Below are 20,339 nucleotides of genomic sequence, written 5' to 3'. Positions count from 1 at the left end.
TTAGCAGGTGGCTATGATAAATCCAAAATCAGGGGAGTGTTAGGGCTTAGGGCATTCGCAGTTTTCAGGCGAGGGCGGTGGCATATTCCCTGTTCTGGAGAAACAGGTCTATAGAGGCCCTGTTCTGAGCCTCACGTTGCGAGGAGTGTAAAAAGGCAGGGAGGGGCAATCCTCGGAAGGGGTTTTGAGGCCCCGGGTTTCACAGTGAGTCTAAACGGCCGGAAACTGTTACCTATCCCTTAGGCCAGCTTGTGAGGGACCTCAACTGCTTGTGGCTGCCCCTCCCAAGTTTCTCCTCTCCTGGACCCATGCATCCAGGCCTCCAGTTCCGAAGCTGCAGAACACCTCCCCAGTTTGCAGATGCCCCTTTCCCTCTGGCCCAGTGGGGTGCCCCTCGCCCCACCTCTGGACATCGAGCCTGGGTCCCTAGCAAACCGCGTGTTCATTCAGTCCTCGCCCCATGAGGCTCCACTCAACCAAAAAACCTCGTATATTGTCCTAGCCCCTCCCCCAGGCCATCGCAAGGACCCGCAACCCCACGCCCGCGACCTCCACCAGGCCTGGGCCTCGGCCGCCCGCAGGAAGACGCCCGGCCCCGGGCAGGGTGAACCCCGTGGGAACGGTTTGTCTCGAAAACAGGAACCCGGGCCGGGGGGCTGGGCGGGGCGCCCCTTCCCCACCGCAGTCCGCTTCCTGCCCCTCCCGGCTTCCTCCGTGCGACACCCAGGCGGGGCGCAGAGCCTGGGGGTGTCGTGGTGGGGGAGGGCTGCCGCACGATGCCCCCACGCCACCAGTGGCGCAGCCCCCCGCCCGCAGCTACGCGCTCTGGGGTGGCAGGGGAGGGGTTAAGTTGCTGCAAGGCCCAACGCGCGCGGGCCGAGAGGGGGAGTCCCCAGTGGAGAAGGCGCGGCGCGGGGCGCAGGGGCGGGGAGGGGGCGGGGCGGCGGGGCGCTGGGCCGTGGCGCGGAGAGCGGGCTGGAGCCGCAGCCGCAGCGAGGCCGGCGGGCGGGAGTGCACGGAGGTGGCGCGGGCCGGGCAGGGTGCGGGCTCCGCGCTGCGGGTCCCAAGAGTGAGTGAGCGAGCACGCGCGCGGGCGAGGCGTGGGACACAGAGGGCGCGGTCCCTTGGGATCCCCTAGAGGCAGGCCGGCGGGGACTGCGGGTGGGTGGAGAATCTGCGAGCCGGGTCCTGGGTAGGATAGAGCATACTGAGGGGCTAAAGCACTTAGAGCCACTCGCGGGAGGGGGAAGTCGGTGGCACACCGGTGCTAGCCTGATACATCTCTACCAGGCCCTCCCCTGCAAGTCCCCATTTGACAGATGGGAAAATTGAGGTTCAGAGAGGCCAAATGATTCTCAAGGTCACCCGGCTAGGAAGCAACAGAGTCACGAGGGAATGGCTCTGAGAAGTCCTCGGAAGGACTGCCTAATGTGGGGGAGTTTGTGTGTGTAAGGCGAGGTCCCCTTTCCTTTGGGCAAGGCTCTGGCATGGTCCAAGAGTGTGAGGAACCCCAGCCGCTGGGGCTGCGTGTCCTGGAGCATGGTAGAAGGGGGAGGGGCGGCGGAATGGGTGTGTGCGCAACCACGGGGGTATGTGCATGTGTGTGGGAGTGTGCATGGGTGGAGAGGCACAGTTTTGCGTGTGTGCACACGTGTGCAGATGTCACAGCTACTGTGGCCTAGGGATCAGAGGCTGGGCTGGTTCAAGTGAACAGACGGTCTGGGAGAAGAACTGCATGCGGTTTGGATTCTGGAGTAACGGACCTGGGTATGTGTGGTTGAGGCTTTTCATTGCAGGTGTGCATGGGGTGTGGGTGCCATTGTGTGTGACAGGACGGGAGTGAGTGTCTGTGACTGGTGTGTGTGAGATGGGCCCTCTTGCTTTTAATGTAGGTCATGTAAGTTACGGCCTCCGGCAGATAACTTGTCTAGAGAATGGGTGCTTGTAGTCCTCGCGGGTGACCAGGGTTACTTAATGGTGTCATGCAGGCCATGGCACCCCCATGGCGCTAGCGGCCCTTTCTGGGCACTCTACTTGGTGCTCTCACGCACAGTGTAACTATGCATCAGGGTGGGTGGGAGGTCAGGAGCCCAGGCTGGGGAGATACATGACAATTCTGGAGGGGCTGAGCCGGCACCCCTGGGACCTTCGTGCATGTGGCTTAGGAGCCCGCGGTTCCCAGGCTCTGGCTTCCCACTGACACCTCCCAGCCTCAGTGGGCTACCCTCACCCCCGCCCCAAGAATGTTCTTCTTCACTCCTGTCCTCCTCCCCAAGGGCAGGTCCCTGGGGGATGCTACGGCCCCGCCTCCCACTCGCGGGGAGCTTAGGAGGGGGCGATGTGGGCAGGACGCCTGGGTTCTCTCCTCCCTCCTCCCATCCTAGGGAGAAATTCCTCCGAGGTCCCCTCAGGCACTGGGTTCCCAAAATAACCCTGCGGGGGAAGGGAGGCTGTTAAGGGAGGGGAAGCGGGAGGAGCGCAGAGCCAAGCTGCGGGGTGCTGCAGGTGCCTGTGGGGTGCCTCAGGTGCCTATGGGGTGCAAGCACTAGGAGAGGAGGGCCCGCTAGGAGGCTTGGGACAGCATCTAACCCCTGGGGTCCTAGCTCGTCCCTTATTCTAGTAGAGTCCTTCTACCTTCCCGCGACTCTGCGGGTGGGCCGGAAGCCTCTCGGCTAGTCCATTTCCCAACTAGCGGGTTGCACCATCCCGGGGCAGGACCGTTTAACCCCGGGAGTGGCAGCAGTAGACAACTCCGCCCCTGCCCAGCAGGGGGCGTGCCTGCTCCGCCCGTTCCTTTGCGCCCGGACGCTCCCCGGGTGCCTCCGCTAACTCCCACTCTGCTTCTCCCAGGACAAGGGTAGGGTTCGAGCCTCGTGGGAGCGTAGCTTGGGTCCAGCCCACCGGCTCCGGCGGCCATGGCGAACACTCTGGACTTGGACAAGGGTTGCACGGTAGAGGAGCTGCTCCGAGGCTGCATCGAAGCCTTTGGTGAGTTGCCTGCAGCACGAAGGGGCACACCCTGAAGCAAACCCCTGGCCAGGACCTACCCAGGCTCCCTCCCATCCTGCAGTCCACTTAACGAAAGCCCCTCTTCTTTGCAGAGAGGTGCCCAAATATACCTCTTATCCATACGGCAGGGAATTGGGGCACTGGGGAGTCCCAACTCTGACCCGGGAGGGGCATTATCTGTTTCCCTGGGGGATCCGGAGGAACTCTATCTCTAGCCTGGGAACTGTTTCCGGTAGATGGGGGTTGGTTTATCTGGTGAAGGGGTGCCCCTTCCCCCAGCACTCAGGAAATGACCTCTGGATTCTTGACCCCGGGGAACCAAGGCTCCTTCCGCCCCAGCTGGTTCCCCTCCGGACTATGGGCTTGCTCCAGGCTCCCCTCCTCCAGCTCCTGGATCCTGTAGTACCCCTTGCCCACCCAAACTTCTTTCTTAACTTCGACCTCCAGGCTCTGGAGTGCTGGGAAAAGCAGTAGGGCAGTAGCTGGGCGGGGTCAGGAGTGCAGACCCAGGGACCTGACACCAGACTAGGCTTAGCCAGCTGAGTCTCCCGACCAAGGGTCAGCCACCTTCTCTTTGACTTTTGGAGCAGATGACTCCGGAAAGGTGCGAGATCCGCAGCTAGTGCGCATGTTTCTCATGATGCATCCCTGGTACATACCTTCCTCTCAGCTGGCTGCGAAACTGCTCCACTTATATCCTTGGCGGGAATGGCTGAGGCCCGGGTTGTCGGTTCACAAACCCATCCTGCTTAGCTTGCTCAGGGCCTTAGTGGAGGCTGTCTAGTCTCCTAGGGCTTTACCTTGTACCTAGCTGAGGTCTTGGTCTCTTCTGTGGCTAGGCCTTGCCCTCACTTTCCCCTGAGGTCTTGGTTCTGCCCCTGCTCTGTCCAGGGACCTCCTCTTGCCCTTCTTTAAGGCTAAGTCCTCCTCTCCGCCTATGGTGGAGTCCAGCCTTCTACCTCCATCAGTGGCTGCTCCCACAGTGTTCATCCCCTCTCCCTGAATCCTCTTGGAACCCAGGCTTTGCCTAGAGCCCCACACCCAGGATACTCAGGTCCCGCTCTCTGCTCGGTTCCTAGCCTTAGGTTCCGTGCTGTTGTCCTTAACTCTCCCTTACCTATCAGCAATCCCGGACAGACAGCTCTAATTCTCTACAGGTGAAAACGTGTCACCTAGTCAGGTGAGTCTGGGCCCTGGCCCCTCCTCTTACTGCCTTTCTCAAGCTTCAGGTGGGCTGCGGGAGTGGACAGCATCCAGGGGACTGACCATGGGGTTTGCCGGGGGATGCTGTCCAGATGTGCTGCTGGCCTTGCTATTTTCGGCTGGTGTGGAGTTGGGGATGAGAAGGAAAGCGCTGGAGGACAGGGGTGGGTAGGCGGGTGTTCGAATAGAACATACTTTGAGACTCTTTACCTCGCTCTTTGGGTGTCAATACAATCCTCATAGTTCCTTCCCTTGCTCCCCTGGGGATGGTGAAGGGAGGGAGGGCTGCCCTAGGTGACTTGACTTTGCCTGCCCCTCCACCAGGTACTGGATCTCAGCATTCCCAGCAGAGTTTGACTTGAACCCAGAGCTGGCTGAGCAGATCAAAGAGCTGAAGGCTCTGTTAGACCAAGAAGGGAACCGAAGGCACAGCAGCCTCATCGACATCGAGAACGTGTGCGTGGGGGGGGAGCTCGGGGCACTAAGCAGCCTCCACCATATGTGCTTAATAAATGTCTGTTCAACTGAATGAGTGAGGGTCATGTTCACTCTTGCTTTAACCCCCCATGGCTCCCTGTCACCTTCAACACACCTCCAGCTATTAAGGCCCTTCGTGGCATCAGGCCAGCCTGACGTTCCTGTCCTGTCTCCCATGGCCTTCCCTGCATCCCACACACTTCATACTGCGGCTCTTTGGGTCCACTCGCCATTGTCTGTGTCCTGCATCCTTCCTCTCCACGGTACTCGCTCTTGTTGCCCTGTCTCCTCCATTCTCACCAGACTCAGCACGAGTGTGATGTCCCTGCCTGGTGAGGGCATAGACGCTACTCTTCCAGGGCAGAATTTGCCATTCTTTCCTGTGTTTTCCCGAGATGCTTTGTGCAGACTCCTGCCCAGAGCCCTGGGAACATGTGTCCCACTGTTTGGTGATGGCGTGTTTCTGTGTCTGTCTCCCCCGGTAGATTGTGAGCTCCTCGAGGGCAGGAACCGTGTCTTGCTCATCTCTGTACCCCAGCGCCTAGCACAGCGCCTGGCACAGAGTACGTTGTCCATCCGTGTGTTGAGTGCATGGTTAAGGGGATGTGTGGAGGAGTTGCTGGGATTTGGGAATGTTAATGCCTAGGATGGTGGCCCCTGTTGTTTAGGTCCCAGCTCAGTTTGAGTGGCATGTCTGAGTATACGTGGGGTCATAGGAGGCAGGGGACATCTCTGGCACAGGGCTCACTACCCCTGCTCCCCCAGCCCCACCTACAAGTGGAAGCGGCAGGTGACTCAGCGGAACCCTGTGGAACAGAAAAAGCGCAAGATGTCCCTGTTGTTTGATCACTTGGAGCCTATGGAGCTGGCAGAGCATCTCACCTACTTGGAGTATCGCTCCTTCTGCAAAATCCTGGTGTGGCCTGAAGGCTTGTGGTTGGGTGCTGCGCGGGTTGAGAAGGGAGTTCCAGAAAGGGCCAAGACTTGGGAATAGGCTGGCTCTCGAGCATGGTCGGGTGGTTCCATCAATGACAGTGGGAGGGTGAGCAAGGCTGAGAGCCATGGGCGAGGTCAGCAGGGCACTCAGGCCAAGTCCACCTGCCCACAGTTCCAGGACTATCACAGCTTTGTGACCCACGGCTGCACCGTAGACAATCCCGTCCTGGAGCGATTCATCTCCCTCTTCAACAGTGTCTCACAGTGGGTCCAGCTCATGATCCTCAGCAAGCCCACAGCCACGCAGCGGGCGCTGGTCATCACACACTTCGTGCATGTGGCAGAGGTGCCCACTTTTCCCGTGTGCCCAGCCTCCCCGTGGTCATCAAGCCCTTCCCCTTCTCTCCAGTGACGCCGCTGCCTCCCCCTCCCTATTTGCCTCTCAGAAGCTGCTGCAGCTGCAGAACTTCAACACACTGATGGCTGTTGTTGGAGGCCTGAGTCACAGCTCCATCTCACGCCTCAAGGAGACCCACAGCCACGTCAGCCCTGAGACCATCAAGGTACCTGGTTCAGGAGGGGCCTATGCTTCCAGGGTTGTAGCCTGGGCACGGCTGTTGTCTACAGTGGGGGAAACTGAGGCTTGGAGGAGGAAATGGGAGCTCTAAGCTGTACAACGCAAGCGGCAGTGGCGGGCCCCCAGGTCTACTTGGTTGCAAAGCTAATTTCTTCTTTTAATGTGTGTATGTATGAGTATGTATTGCGTATGCGTGTGCACAGGTGCATGCAGGAGAACAAAGGTTGACATTTAGTCGCTTCCTCTCTCCATTTTATCTTTTTAAAATTCTTATTCATTTATTTTATTGATGGGTGTGTGTGCATGCCACGTATGTTCATGTGCCCGTGGAGACCAGGTGGATCCTTTGGAGCTGGAGTTGTAGGCAGGTGTGAGCTGCCTGACCTGGGTACTGGAAATAGAACTCTGGCTTTCTGGAAGCTCAGCAAGTGCCCTTAACCTCTGAGCCGCTTCTCCAGCCCCATTTTTTTCTTGAGATAGGGTCTTTTTCTGGACCCAGAACTCACCAGCTGGCTAGACCAACTGGCCAGTGAGCTCCAATGGTCTGTTTTTCTCCACCACTGAGTGCTTTGGTTATAGCCTGACTTTTATGTGGGTGCCAGGGACCCACACTTGGGTCCTCATGCTTTACTGAGGGGCCATCTCCCCAGTGGCCACCTCATGAGACCCTGTCTCAGAAAAAACAATAATTATAAAAGAGCAAAAATCACTCTATAGTTTAAAAAGTAGAACACTGGGGTCTGGAGAGATAGCTCAGTGGTTAAAAGTACTTGCTCTTGCAGAGGACCCAGGTTCAATACCTAGCACCCACTAGCTGGCCCAGGCATGCACATGATGCAGAACAGCCCACATGCATAGAATAAAATAAACCTTTTTTCCAAGGCAGAGTTTCTCTGTGTGTCCCTGGCTATACTGGGGAACTTACTCTGTAGACGAGGCTGGCCTTGAACTCAGAGATCCACCTGCCTCTGCCTCCCAAGTGCTGGGATTAAAGGCGTGCAGCACTACCGGCAATAAATCTTAAAAAATAAAGAAATGAAGACTGTTGACTGGAGTGTGCTGAAGGGTAGTGTGCACTTGAAGACCCTGGACTCTGACCGAGCACCAAGTCTAAACAAACAAGAGTCCGACCCCTACCTAAGTGTCGGGTCAGGGTCGGGGCCCCCGTGATAAGGGCTTTCCTTTGCTTCCTAGCTTTAGTGTGTGTGCATCCCATTTTGTTGCTCTGAGTAGGAGCACCCTTTTATTCCACCTGGATGGGAGAGGCTTTCCATCCTGCTGTGTGGGGCGATTGCTCATTTTCGTTGTTCCATGTCATTGTAAGTCTGTCCTAATTTAGTATTGGCTGTATGGTTGAGGGTTTTCTAGATGAATTCATTTAGTGCACGTGTGCTCATACGTGGATGTGTACATGTGTCCACACCACAGTTCTTAAGTGGAGCTCAGAGGGCAAGTGGTAGCAGTCTGTTCTCTCCCTTTACCACACAGATCTTGGAGACTAAACCCAGGTCCTCGGTGCCAAGCCTTTACCCACTCAGTCATCTTGCCAGCCTCTTTTCTCTCTTTTCTTCTGTCTCTTCTTTTTCTCCCTCTTTCTCTTTTTCTCTCTTTTTTTGATTCAAGGTTTCACTGTATAGTCCTGGTTGTCCTAAAAATCCCTACTTAGATCAGGCTGGCCTTGAACCCGCAGAGATCTGCCTGCCTCTGTCTGTCTCCTGAGTGCACTTCCACGGGGTTTGTTTTTGAGATTGGGTCTCATATTCTAGGCTGTCCTTGAATTTGGGGTGTGGCAAGGATGACCTTGCACTCCTGATCTCTCGCCTCTGCCTCTCGTCAGAGACAAATACCCCCACACCTGGTTTATGGGGTTCTAGGAATCAAATCCAGGGCCTTATGCATAATAGACAAGCACTATACCAACAGAACTGCACCCCTTTCTCAAGCTTTTTTTTGTCGGGGGGACCCTACCACTGCTTTTTTTCTAGAGGCAAGATTTCTCTGTGAAGCCTTGGCTGTCCTGGAACTAGCTCTGTAGACCAGGGTGACCTCGAACTCAGAGCCCTAACCACCTTTTTCGGTTTTTCAAGACAAGGTTTCTTTGTGTAGCCTTGACTGTCCTGGAACTCACTCTGTAGACCAGACTGGGCCTCAAACTCAAAGAGATCCCTCTGCCTCTGCTTCCCAAGTGCTGGGATTAAAGGCGTGCACCACCACTGCCCCGCTGGCTGACCTCAACCACTTTTTTTTTTTTTAAATATATTTTTTTATTACATATACAGTGTTCTGCTTGCATGTATACTTGCAGGCCAGAAGAGGGCACCAGATCTCATTACAGATGGTTGTGAGCCACCATGTGGTTGCTGGGAATTGAACTCAGGACCTCTGGAAGAGCAGCCAGTGCTCTTAACCTCTGAGCCATCTCTCCAGCCCACCTCAACCACTTTTTGAGACAAGGTTTTGTATAATACTGGCTAGCTTGGAACTCACTGTGTAGATGGGGCTGGTTTTGAATATACAAATTCAAGCCTACAGTGATCCTCCTGCATCTGCCTTCCCACCGCTGCGATTCTGGGCTTATGTGACCATACTCAGTTTAAGGTTTTTCCATTATTTACCATCACCAGACACACTGTAATAACATCCTTCTTGGTCAATAAGATCTGTGCTTCTTATATGTTGATAATCTGTACTCAGCCCTGGTGTGCGTGTAAGGTCGTAATTGTTTCCTTGGACTCCTAACTTGAGAGCTCTGACCCCTGAAGTTTGAGAGAGCAGTACTGGGAGTCGGTAAGGGAGGATGTGACCTTTCTGCCTACCTTGACCTCGTTCTCCATTTCCACAGTTCTAGGGCTGAGGTAGGAGGACGATTGAGTGGCGTGATTGAGTGGTGTGTGTGAGTGACGCTCTGATCTTCCCCCCAGCTCTGGGAAGGCCTGACGGAATTAGTGACAGCCACCGGCAACTACGGCAATTACCGGCGTAGGCTGGCGGCCTGCGTGGGCTTCCGCTTCCCTATCCTGGGTGTGCACCTCAAGGATCTGGTGGCCTTGCAGCTGGCGCTGCCTGACTGGCTGGACCCGGGCAGGACCAGGCTCAATGGAGCCAAGATGAGGCAACTTTTTAGCATTCTGGAGGAGCTGGCCATGGTGACCAGCCTGCGACCACCTGTGCAAGCCAACCCTGACTTGCTGAGTCTACTCACGGTGAGGGACTGGGTACAGTGCCCTGTGTTTGCATTTGCTATGGTTGTGGGCTTGCTGGGTTCAGAAGGAGCTGAGGTTTAGCCTGGGCTCTGGGGTTTGCACTGAACTCTGAGGTTTGCACTGAACCCTGATGTGGTTCCAGGGTTGAGCTGAGACACAGGCCTGTGGTCTGATCGCAAGGCTGCTATGTGGACCTTGGACTGGGTCTGAGGCTGGACCTGGGTCCTTGGTCCTGAGCTGAGCTCTTGGCAGTGGGTTATATTCAAAGGCTAGGACTAATTTGTGGATTTGCTGGGTGACATGGGTGATTTCTAACATGGTCCTGGCTCCTGAGTGAAGTTCTTTTAGTATTTATTAATTTAGGTTTTGGAGACAGAATCTCACTCTGTAGCCCAGGTTGACAAGAACTTACTAGGGAGCTTTGGCTAACTTTGAACTCGTGGTGGTCTCTTTGCCTGAGCCTCCAAAGTGCTTGGATGACAGGGACCATGCCTTGCTTTGGGCAAAAGTTCTGACTCCAATCTTGGCAGATATGTTGGCAGTGCATTGTTTTTAAGGCTTATTCTGTGGGCCGGTTGGCATGGAGGTGTTTGGGGTATTTTCTAAGCTGGCCTTTGTCCTGAGTTTAGCTGAGTTTAGCTTTCACATCAGGGCGGACTGGCAGTCCTGGGGTCCTAGGTTTGTAGCTTCTGTGTAAGAGGGGACCAGGGACCTGAGGCTATGACAAGTCCTATGTGTCTCAGGTATCCCTGGATCAGTATCAGACGGAGGATGAGCTGTACCAGCTCTCCCTGCAGCGTGAGCCACGTTCCAAGTCATCGGTAAGGGAGCCCCTCACCCCTCACTTTGCATTTGAGGATTCCAGGGTGCAAGGACAGAAAGAACATTCCCCATCCGCTGTGCCCACCTACTTGCTTGACAGGGCATCCTGGGGGTGGAGGTGGGGCTGGCGGGCTGGCTTTGGGCAGGCTCTTTCTTTCTATTTATTGGAGCCTTAGGTTCATTCCCACTCTGGCCCTGGCTCAGACCTGACCGTTCCCACAGCCAACCAGCCCGACCAGCTGCACCCCACCTCCCCGACCTCCTGTGCTAGAAGAGTGGACCTCAGTTGCCAAGCCTAAGCTGGACCAGGCCTTGGTGGCAGAGCACATTGAGAAGATGGTGGAGGTGAGTGGCCTGGAGGCCAAGGGAACCTGCTGGGAGCAGGGATCTGTGAAGCAATGTTTCTCCAGCACCTTGCCCTGGGAGCCACCGTAGGTGCCACATCTGCTGGCCAGTGCTCTGGTCGTCCCCAGGAGGCACAGCACAGCACACTAGCTGCATTATGGGCTGTGAGACAGGGCTGAAAAGGGACATGGGCTCAGATGCTCCTTTTAATTCGCCCTTCTCCTGGCTTTGTATGTTCCTCTGCAGTCTGTGTTCCGGAACTTTGACGTCGATGGGGACGGTCACATCTCCCAGGAGGAGTTCCAGATCATCCGGGGCAACTTCCCTTATCTCAGCGCCTTTGGGGACCTGGACCAGAACCAGTGAGGAGGATTAGAGCCTGGGGGGGTGGGGTAGAGGGAAGGCGTCAACCCACTTCCCCTTGGGTGTGCAGAGAGCAGGGCCTTGCCTGGGAAGCTGTGGCTGTGATGTTTTGGGGTGGGAGGAAGCTGCCAGCCATAGAGGGATAGTGTTACCTTGCTAGTTTGGACAGATGGGGAGCCCCACCTGAGCCTTGCAAAGAGAACACTATTTTATTTGTGGAGTTCACAGCTGCCAAGGGTGTGGGGAAGTTGAGCCCCTGGGTAGCTGGCTTTAATGAACAGTAAGAAAAGCCGTAATTAGCAGCACCCACTTGCTTATCCACAATTCATATGCTGACAATTTGGAAAAACATCTGGTTCTCTGAAGCAGGTTAAATGTGCCCTCCGAACCATGTTTATGCCCCATTTTTGCTGAGATGACAAAAACCCAGTCAAAACTTACAGTCCATCCCAGGTTGATTTATTTTTAAATGTGACCTGTATTTTAAAAATATGTGGTTTGGGGGCTGGGAATGTGTCTCAGTTGGTAGAGTGTCTGCCTAGCATGCAAGAAGCCCTGGGTTTCATCTTTAGTATAACGGGGTGTAGAGACATTCTCCTGAAATCCCAGCATTTGGAAGGTGGAAGCAGGGCAGTCAAAAGCTCAAAATCATTTTCAACTACATAGCAATTTTGAAGCTAGCCTGGGCTACATGAGGCTCTCTGTCTGAAAAAAAAAAAGCTTATTATTATTGTTCCCACATTACAAAAATTGATGATAAAAGCAAAATCCAGGTAGTAAAATAAATTCCCAATGAACAGTGTTTAAAGAAAAAAAAAAAAAGCAAGGTCAGAGGCAGGAGGGTTTCTGTGAGTCTGAGGACAGTCTGTTCTACACAGAGAAACATTGTCTCAAAAAAAAAAAAAAAGCCAAAGCTAAACTTCTTTTCCTCATTATGTAGCCCAGGCTAGCTTGAACTCATTATCTAGCTCAGGCTGGCCTCAAACTCAAAGTGATCCTTACTTATTTTCTCTAGTGCTGGGGTCACAAATGTGTGCCACCATGCCTGGCTGCTTTCGGCCTTTTTGGCACCCATGTAAAATGATTTTGGTATGCAATGTGTTTCATAGACAAACTAGATTCATGTGTAGATCTGTTCCCGCTGGTGGCCAGACTGCAGTAGAAGCTCCCAGTTCCATGTTTTCTCCCTAGGCTGGTGGGTGGGTTTGCTTTTGTTTTTCTTTCTGGGCTCTTAACCCTGGAGGCTATAGCTTCACGGAGTCTCAGCCCTAAGACTCAACCTTATATAAATTCAGACAGCTGATTGGCCACCAAACCTCACTATTGGGCTCCTAAAGACGGAGGCTATTTACCTGGGCTGTGTAGGTCAGTGGCAGCTCCTGGGCTAAGCATGCACAGGGCCCTGGCCTCATCTCTAGCTCCATTAGACTCAGAGGAGACCAGTCCTAGCAGCTCACTGCTTTTTTTGAGTTTGTTATCCCTTATCCCTTCCCCGTATGCTGTCTTTCTTCTTCTTCTTCTTCTTCTTCTTCTTCTTCTTCTTCTTCTTCTTCTTCTTCTTCTTCTTCTTCTTCTTCTTCTTCTCCTTCTCCTTCTCCTTCTCCTTCTCCTTCTCCTTCTCCTTCTCCTTCTCCTTCTCCTTCTCCTTCTCCTTCTCCTTCTCCTCCTCCCCTCCTCCTCCTCCTCCCCTCCTCCTCCTCCCCTCCTCCTCCTCCTCCTCCTCCTCCTCCTTCTCCCCCCCCTCCTCCTCCTCCTCCTCCTCCTCCTCCTCCTCCTCTTCTTCTTCTTCTTCTTCTTCTTCTTCTTGTCCTCCTCTTGTTTAAGTCAAGGTTGCTCTGTGTACCAGGGCAGCTCCAGCTAACTTAACTATAGCCAGGTGTGGTGGTGAAGTCCTGATTCTCCTGCCTTGGGCTCCCCAGAAGGCCCCTGATGGGAGTGCCCCAGGTGTGTACTGCACCACGGCTTCTGAAGTCTCTCTGTTTGGAACATGGAGATTGTTATCTCTTCAAAATCAGCTGTGCATTTTAAAAGACTGTTGATTATTTTGTTATTATTTTATTTATTTGTTTACTTTCTTTTTTGGAGACAAAATCTCGCTCTAACTTAATCTACCTGGGAACTTACTATGTAGCCCAAGCTGGCCTTACAGTCTTAGTCTCCGGAGTGCTGGGTTTTCAGGGATGACTCACCTTGGCCCACAGTTTAGTTTTTTCTGTGCTGAGTTTGAACCCAGGGCCTTATGCGTGCCAGGCAAGCACTTCATCCCTGAGCCACACCCCTGGTCTATTTGTGTGTTTGCCCTCTGCTGTATCACACACATCTTCCCATGTGGATTCATGTAGGAGTGCATACTTTATTATTTATCTAGCTAGCTATTTTGGGGTTCTGGGTGTTGAACCTAGGGCTTATATATTCCAGGCAAGCTCTGCCGCTGGGCTCTGGTGTCCAGACTGCGTCATCCTTTAGAGGATGCAGTGTGTGGCTGGCCATCCCTTCACCTGTGCCTCCTCCCACCGATGTACAGGGAGGTGGTCCAGAGCTGCTATGTGATTATCTCTCCTGCTTCTGGGAAAGTATTTGTATCCACTCCTTCAGGCCAACGTTTCTGGAGGAGGCATTCCTAGAAGTGGAATCAGTGGATCCAAAGAAATGTACATTCTAAGTTAGGAGAGAGAGACTGCCAACTGACCTCAGACAAGGTTGCACCCTGTTGCACCCCTTTAGCCGTGCCCAGGTGCCTGTGCCCCAGCCTCCTTGCCAAGAGCAAGAGGCTATAATAAGCCCTAGGGTTTTGCCAGTTGAGTTGGAAAATGGTGTCTTTGTTAATTTGCATTTCTCCAACCTGACTGGGGACTATCTATTCATATGTTTATTGGCCACTTATATTTCTTCTGTTAAGTGTTCATATTCTTTGTTTATCATCCTGCTGGGTTTGTGAGTCTTCTCATTGATTTTTAGAATCTGTCCTAATGGATATTAACCCCTTGATGTTAGAATCTGTCCTAATGGATATTAACCCCTTGATGTTAGAATCTGTACTAATGGATATTAACCCCTTGATGTTAGAATCTGTCCTAATGGATATTAACCCCTTGATGTTAGAATCTGTACTAATGGATATTAACCCCTTGATGTTAGAATCTGTCCTAATGGATATTAACCCCTTGATGTTAGAATCTGTACTAATGGATATTAACCTCTTGGTGTTGAGTATATTGCAAATAATTTCTCCTGTCTGTCACTAATGTTGTCTTTTTCCATATAATTTTTTTTTTAAAGCTTCGTGTGTCTGATATGTCAGCGTTTTCTTTGATGGCTTTTTGGATTTGTATGATATGTAGAAAGGCCCTCTGCTCAAGGTCACAAAGCAATTCTCAACTCTTACTTTCATGATTTTACATATTCATTTGTGTGTCTCATTCCAGGAGAATGTGGTTTTCATGCAGCTTACATATGCCATATAAAGTCTGTCTGTCTATCATCCGTCTGTCTGTCTATCTATCTATCTATCTATCTATCTATCTATCTATCTATCATTTTTCAAGACAGAGTTTCTCTGTGTAGCCCTGACTGTCCTGGAACTTGCTCTGTAGGCCAGGCTGGCCCCAGATTTACAGAGTTCTGCCGCCTGAGTGCTGGGATTAAAGGGCTGTGCCACCACTGCTTGACTAAAGTCTATATTTCAATTTTTTAAAAAATTGTTTTATTTAACTTTATTTTATGTGCATTGGTGTGAAGGTATCAGATCCCTTAGAACTGAGGTAACAGACAGTTGTAAGCTGCCATGTGGTTGCTGGGGATTGAACCTGGGTCTTTTTTGGAAGAGCAGCCAGGGTTCTTAACCACTGAGTCATCTCTCCAGCCCCTCGAATTTTTTTTTTTTAAATAAATCACCAGTTGTCCCATTGAAATGGAGGCTCTGTAGCATCATAGCATAGAATATCAAGTTTCAAATAAGGGCCTGCTGTGGAAGTGACAGCCACCAAGAAGTGACCAAGGAGTGGGATGTGGTGGCACATGCCTGTGATTCCAGCTTCTGAGAGACTGAGGCAGGAGGATGAGGAGTTCAAGGCTAGACTCATATATAATAGTCATTTGAGGTCAGCCTCAGAGACTGTGTCTCAAAAAAAGTGGCAAGCTACAATGGCTCTCTTTCTTAATCCCAACACTTGGGAGACAGACCAGGCAGATCTCTGTGAGTTCCGGCCCAGCCTGGTCTACAGAGTGAGTTCCAGGCCAGCTAGGGCTACATACTGAGAGCTTGTCTCTGAAAACAAACAATCAAAAAGCAGGGATGAGGGGGATATCTCAAATTAAAATGTAAAAAATAGAAAAAAAAAGAGAAGTGACTGAGGACCTACCTAGCCACTTGGGCATTTGTATGGATGTTCTTGGACTCTTAAGACTTGGGACGTGAGAAGTAGAACTTTGCCATCTGGAGATAAGGAAGCTCAATCACAGTCAGGTTAGTCAGCCCCAGTTCATAGGGCTGAGAAGTAGAGCTGAGGTTTGTTTTTATTGGGAGGGCAGTTTGAGACGGAGTTTCTTTTCTTTTCTTTTTTTTTTTATTTATTTATTATGTATACAATATTCTGTCTGTATGCCTGAAGGCCAGAAGAGGGCGCCAGACCTCTTTTACAGATGGTTGTGAGCCACCATGTGGTTGCTGGGAATTAACTCAGGACCTTTGGAAGAGCAAGCAATGCTTTTAACCACTAAGCCATCTCTCCAGCCCGAGACGGGGGTTTCTTTACTTAGCCCTGGCTATCCTGGAACTCACTAAGTAGACTTGGCTGGGCTTGAACTCGCTTCAAAGGCGTGAACCACCGTGCTCAGCTAGAGCTGAGATCTGAACTGAGATCTGTGTCTAGAACACACTGGCGCCTAAAATACATTCCTGGATGAAAAGGGACCCTTGGGAAGCCGAGGTCTGGTGGAAACCCCAGATCAGAGGCGCAGCTGCCCGGTTCTCTTCAGAGACCCCAGTCCTCAGGCGCCCTGCAGGTGTAGCGGTGTGGCGCCGAGCACACTGCGGGAACAGGAGACGCCCAGCCTTTTTAGCTGACACCCAACTGCGAGTTCCCCATTGTCCTGAGGAGGAAAAACTCTAGGAAATGACTTGGCCAAGCCCACACTAGTTAGTGGTAGATGCTAAGTATCCTCTTGTTACCTGCACGGACTTTTCTGGACCTTTTTCTCCGCCCGTGGGTTGGGGATGCCCGCTCTAGCCCCAGTGGAGGATCCAAGCTGAGGTGTCCCCACGCCCACTAGGGATGGCTGCATCAGCCGGGAGGAGATGATCTCCTACTTCCTGCGCTCCAGCTCGGTGCTGGGCGGCCGCATGGGCTTCGTACACAACTTCCAGGAGAGTAACTCGCTACGCCCGGTTGCTTGTCGCCATTGCAAAGCTCTGGTGAGCGCCCACTGCCCACATTTGCAGCGCTATCCATCCACCCCTCCAGCCCTAGCTTGCGGCCCACGCCCCGCCCTTCTGGTCCCGTCTCCACCCGAGCGCTGCTAGCCAACCCGCAAAACACCTTGGTTCCTAGACCCCAAGCCCTATTCTCCGGACCTAGAAAACCTTAACCCCCTCCAACATGGTTTCCTCCTGTATTGCAGATTCTGGGCATCTACAAGCAGGGCCTCAAATGCAGAGGTAAGATAAAGTGGAACAAATGACTTCGCTGCCGGACCGAGGTTTGGGGAAGAGTTCGTGTTGGGCTAGGGATTTTTGTTTTAATGGCGGCAATTTCCAGCAAGCAAAGAGCATTGTAATTAGAGAGGCATTCTGACTAACAGGAGGGGCTCGTCTTTTAAAAGGCTGTGGTGGGGCAAGCTGCCTAGAAAGGGGACTTTGGAGAGGTCATAGGCCGGTATTAAACTAACATAAAGAGAGCAACTTGGGAGGAGACTTGTAGTTTGATGGGGTGATTTCCAGGAGCAAAGAACTCTGGGAAAAGTACAGGTCTGAAGGATGGCATGCAGAGTTTTCTGACCCATGGCCTTTGTTGGGCTCCCCCCTTTCCCCTCCCTCAGCTTGTGGTGTGAACTGCCACAAACAGTGCAAAGACCGCCTGTCAGTGGAGTGTCGCCGCAGGGCCCAGAGTGTGAGCCTGGAGGGCTCTGCGCCTTCTCCCTCACCCACACATACCCACCATCGGGCCTTTAGCTTCTCCCTGCCTCGCCCAGGCAGACGCAGCTCCCGGCCACCAGGTAAGAGGGCCCACAGGAAGTCAATGACATATAAACTTATCCTGGATGCTGGCTGGTTCAGACTTCATGATTCTTTTATTTTGGTGGGACGATAAAGAAGGGTTGGATAGGTAAGAGGGCCAGAGAGTGCCCGAAGAGCTCCCGACTTTCTGAGGGTGACATGGAGAGAGGCCCTAATTTAATTTAATTAATGTATTTTTGAGACGGTCTTACTATATAGTTGTGGCCAGCTCTGCTTTCCAAGTACTGAGATTAAAGGTGTGCACCCCAATTTTAAAGAAGCGTCAAGATTCCAGTTGTATGTTTGTTAGGGGGACTGGAGTTCTATGAACTATTTGCATTTCTCTTTTTTGCCTGCCACTATAAAAGTCCTGTCTCCCATAACCTCTGGGTGGTACTCCTGGGGTCTCTGTTGCTGAACGACGATTTGGCAAATGATCATTTTCCCCGAGAAGAGTCTGAACAATGAGCTAAACCGAGGTCTAGGCCAATTTGACCACAATCATCTGGGTTGCCGTAAGTCCTCAAAAATAGCACAGAGAGAACTGTTTGCAGTCGGCCTTCAGATGCGCTGGACTCTAAACTGTGCAACACTCACAAAATCGACGTTTAAGCAAACTGCACAGCGATGTGGCTGTGGGAAGAGCTGCGGCAGAAAGAAACGTAGAATAAGCCTCAAAAATGGGGTCGTTTGGTCGTTGTGAGGATTGATTTTTGGAGGATGGGTCTGCTTCCAGAATGGGGAAGGGATGAGAGCCTCCTCTGATCAGAGTCGGCTGCTGAGGTCACAGGGACCAGGGGTGGGTTTGCAGACAACTCTCCTGTCCCTCTCCACAGAGATCCGAGAAGAGGAGGTGCAGGCAGTGGAGGACGGAGTGTTTGACATCCACTTATAAGATGGTGGGTCCCCCCTCCCTTTGCAGGCTGCCCCCAGAGTACCCCCCCAGAGGGTTGGGGTAGCTTATGGGGAGGGGCTCGGAAAGGATACTTATCTCACTGGCCTGGGCAGGTGGGCTCATACTTTGACAAGGGGGTCGTCTTCCTTACAATTTCTGTTTTCTTTTTTCTCTTCCCAGCTGCAACTATCAAGGACTCATTCCTGCTTTGGAGAAATGACTCGGAGCAGAGCAGGGAGCCTGGGGTTCTGGGGCAGGAGGCTGGGCTGAGGGTGGGGGTCGAGGGTGGCATGCATTGAGGTCAGGGCCAGGGCTGGCGTCCCTAAGGTTGTACAGGATCTTGTGAATATTTGTATTTTCCAGATGGAATAAAAAGGCCCGAATAGTTAATCTGGACACTCAGCCTACCATCCTCAGACGCTGTCCTTCTAGGGTACTACACTGTTGGGATCCAGAATTCCGTAGGCTGGACCGCTTACAATCACATGTACACCTGGAACCTGGGGGCAATGAGGCCTTAGAAACAGAAAAACCTCCAAACACAAAACTCTTGGGAAGGATCTAGAATGGGAGGGGTCCTGAATCTTGGGGACTCTGAGCTTTGACACCTGTGAGTCTTTGCACCCTACAATTGCTGGACCTGGTGCAGCTAGAGTTTTTGGCCTATAAGTCAAACTCCCCTGCCTTCCAGGTAACCTTTTAGGCCCTGGGTGAAGACTCCGGCGACAGAGCGCTCTCGGCAGGCTGAAGAGGGCTGCCAGGGTTGTGGAGGAAGAGCTGAGAGCTAGGAAGGGTGGGGACAGCCAGAGGCTTGGGCTGGTGTGCCTCAGGGTGGGGGCTGATAGCCTCTTGGCGTGGTGCTGCTGCCTGCCGGAAGGACAGCGACTTCCAGAGGAAATGCTTATTGATCCTGCCTAGCTCCGGAGGCCTCTCCTAACCCAGCTTGCTCTTCCCTCCTGAGCTGGCGGCACGGAGAACTTGGGGGTGGGTGTGTGTCACCACTAACTGAGTAAGGCCAAGGCCATTTCTAAGGCTACTTTGGGAGAGGAGGGTGGTCTGTGGGGGTCACCCAGAGGATCTAGAGTCTGACCAGGCTGCCCCTCTGGTCAGGAGGTACCAGTGAGCTATGCTAAGGATGGGAATTACCTCTCTAGGATGCAGCATTCCCTATGGTAGCCTTTGAATTGTTCCAAGGGCAGAGAAGGAACACCCCAACTCCCTACCTGCACGTCACCCCGTTCTGCAGAGCTGGCTATGGTCTCAGGTTCCTTGGAGAATACACTGTCCCAGAGCCCCCGCTTTTGACTCCACTTCCCCTGGTCTCCTAGTCCTTATTCTGGGCTACCTCATTCTCTTGCCTGTTACAAGAGCCAGCTTTAGTCCTGTCCCTCATTGAGTCCCCTACGTTGCCTCTCCTTCTGTCCTCAGTCCCCTCCTGCCCTTCCCCCTCTTGAGGCTGTAATATCCGTTTCAGGATTTGGGGGCTGAGTTGCTATAACAACAGACGGCGATTGTGTTGTGAAGAGCAGCTCGCTCCTGCTCTGCCAGCCTGCCTCCCGCTGCCTCCATCCCTGCAGCCTGGTCGGCTCCCCAGCACCCCAGCCCCTTCCTGGCCTCTTCCCAGTGTGTGGTATGGCCTAGTGCTCAACTCTGCCTGTCTGGGATGTGACACATACCTGTCTTTCCACTGTCATTCAGATGTGTCAGAGCTGGTGTGTGTGACTGCGACTGTGTGGGGTACCTGCACCTATATTTGCATGGTTTCCCTACGTGACCCTATTGGACTGTGTACATGCCTAGAAGGGTGTTGGCTTCCTGCTTCCCACCAACGTCCACACTGGGAGGGAGACCGTATGTGAGGGTTGTATTCTGAAGTGGTGGGGCCCAGCTGCCTTGGGGGTCTGAATATGGAACCTCCCCACTAGAGGAGAGGGCAGCAAGGTGTAGCAGGCTCCAAGTGACCTTTCCTGCCCTTGATGGGAAAAGCTGAAGGTAGGGACAGGAGACCAGAGTCACCCTTGCTCTGTCCCCACCCAGATTCCTTGGTTTTGAGCATTGTCACTGGGTCACTGCACCTGCTTGTCTGTCCCTCTGCATTTTGGTGTGTGTGTGTGTGTGTGTGTGTGTGTGTGTAGCCTGCAGGAGGAGGAGCAGCGGAGGATGGGTGGGGCAGTGGGCTGTGGGGGTCAGAAAGGCCCTGACTCAGCAGTTCCTGTTCTTCCTCCTCTAGTGGCCTTGGCTCAGGGGTGGGGTGGGGAGTGGGGTAGGGAGGTGGGAGGGTGAGGGGGTAACTTG

General features: G+C 52.9%; 1 protein-coding gene across 8 annotated transcripts; it reads left to right on the top strand.

The window, feature by feature from the left end:
• Positions 1-566: 566 nt before the first annotated feature.
• On the top strand, positions 567-18,419 carry Rasgrp2 (RAS guanyl releasing protein 2). Of its 8 annotated transcripts, none has more exons than XM_057779531.1 (17): positions 567-622; positions 2,851-2,988; positions 3,600-3,702; positions 4,127-4,189; positions 4,537-4,668; positions 5,455-5,605; positions 5,798-5,971; positions 6,072-6,188; positions 9,124-9,405; positions 10,149-10,226; positions 10,450-10,572; positions 10,819-10,934; positions 16,207-16,348; positions 16,555-16,591; positions 16,972-17,148; positions 17,986-18,048; positions 18,225-18,419. In XM_057779531.1, the coding sequence occupies exons 2-16, from the start codon at positions 2,916-2,918 to the stop codon at positions 18,042-18,044; spliced, it is 1,827 nt and encodes a 608-aa protein (XP_057635514.1). In that variant the 5' UTR covers positions 567-622; positions 2,851-2,915; the 3' UTR covers positions 18,045-18,048; positions 18,225-18,419. The 8 variants fall into 8 exon arrangements, with proteins under 8 accessions (XP_057635514.1, XP_057635512.1, XP_057635517.1 ...); XM_057779529.1 differs by lacking the exon at positions 567-622 and adding an exon at positions 959-1,069; XM_057779530.1 differs by lacking the exon at positions 567-622 and adding an exon at positions 1,093-1,161.
• The last annotated feature ends 1,920 nt before the right edge of the window (positions 18,420-20,339 follow it).

The sequence above is a fragment of the Chionomys nivalis genome, chromosome 8, assembly GCF_950005125.1.
Source record: "Chionomys nivalis chromosome 8, mChiNiv1.1, whole genome shotgun sequence".
NCBI classification, from domain to species: Eukaryota; Metazoa; Chordata; class Mammalia; order Rodentia; family Cricetidae; genus Chionomys; species Chionomys nivalis.
The sequence above is the reverse complement of the archived record's forward strand: the minus strand, read 5'-3'. Positions and strand labels throughout refer to the sequence as shown.

What these genes read in the sequence shown, in the direction of transcription:
- Rasgrp2 (XM_057779531.1), top strand. Translation starts at nt 2,916, where the DNA reads ATGGCGAACACTCTGGACTTGGACAAGGGTTGCACGGTAGAGGAGCTG. An exon ending in ACTTGCTGAGTCTACTCACG is followed by an intron (nt 9,406 to 10,148) that starts GTGAGGGACTGG and finishes TATGTGTCTCAG; the next exon opens with GTATCCCTGGATCAGTATCA. An exon ending in AGCCACGTTCCAAGTCATCG is followed by an intron (nt 10,227 to 10,449) that starts GTAAGGGAGCCC and finishes CCGTTCCCACAG; the next exon opens with CCAACCAGCCCGACCAGCTG.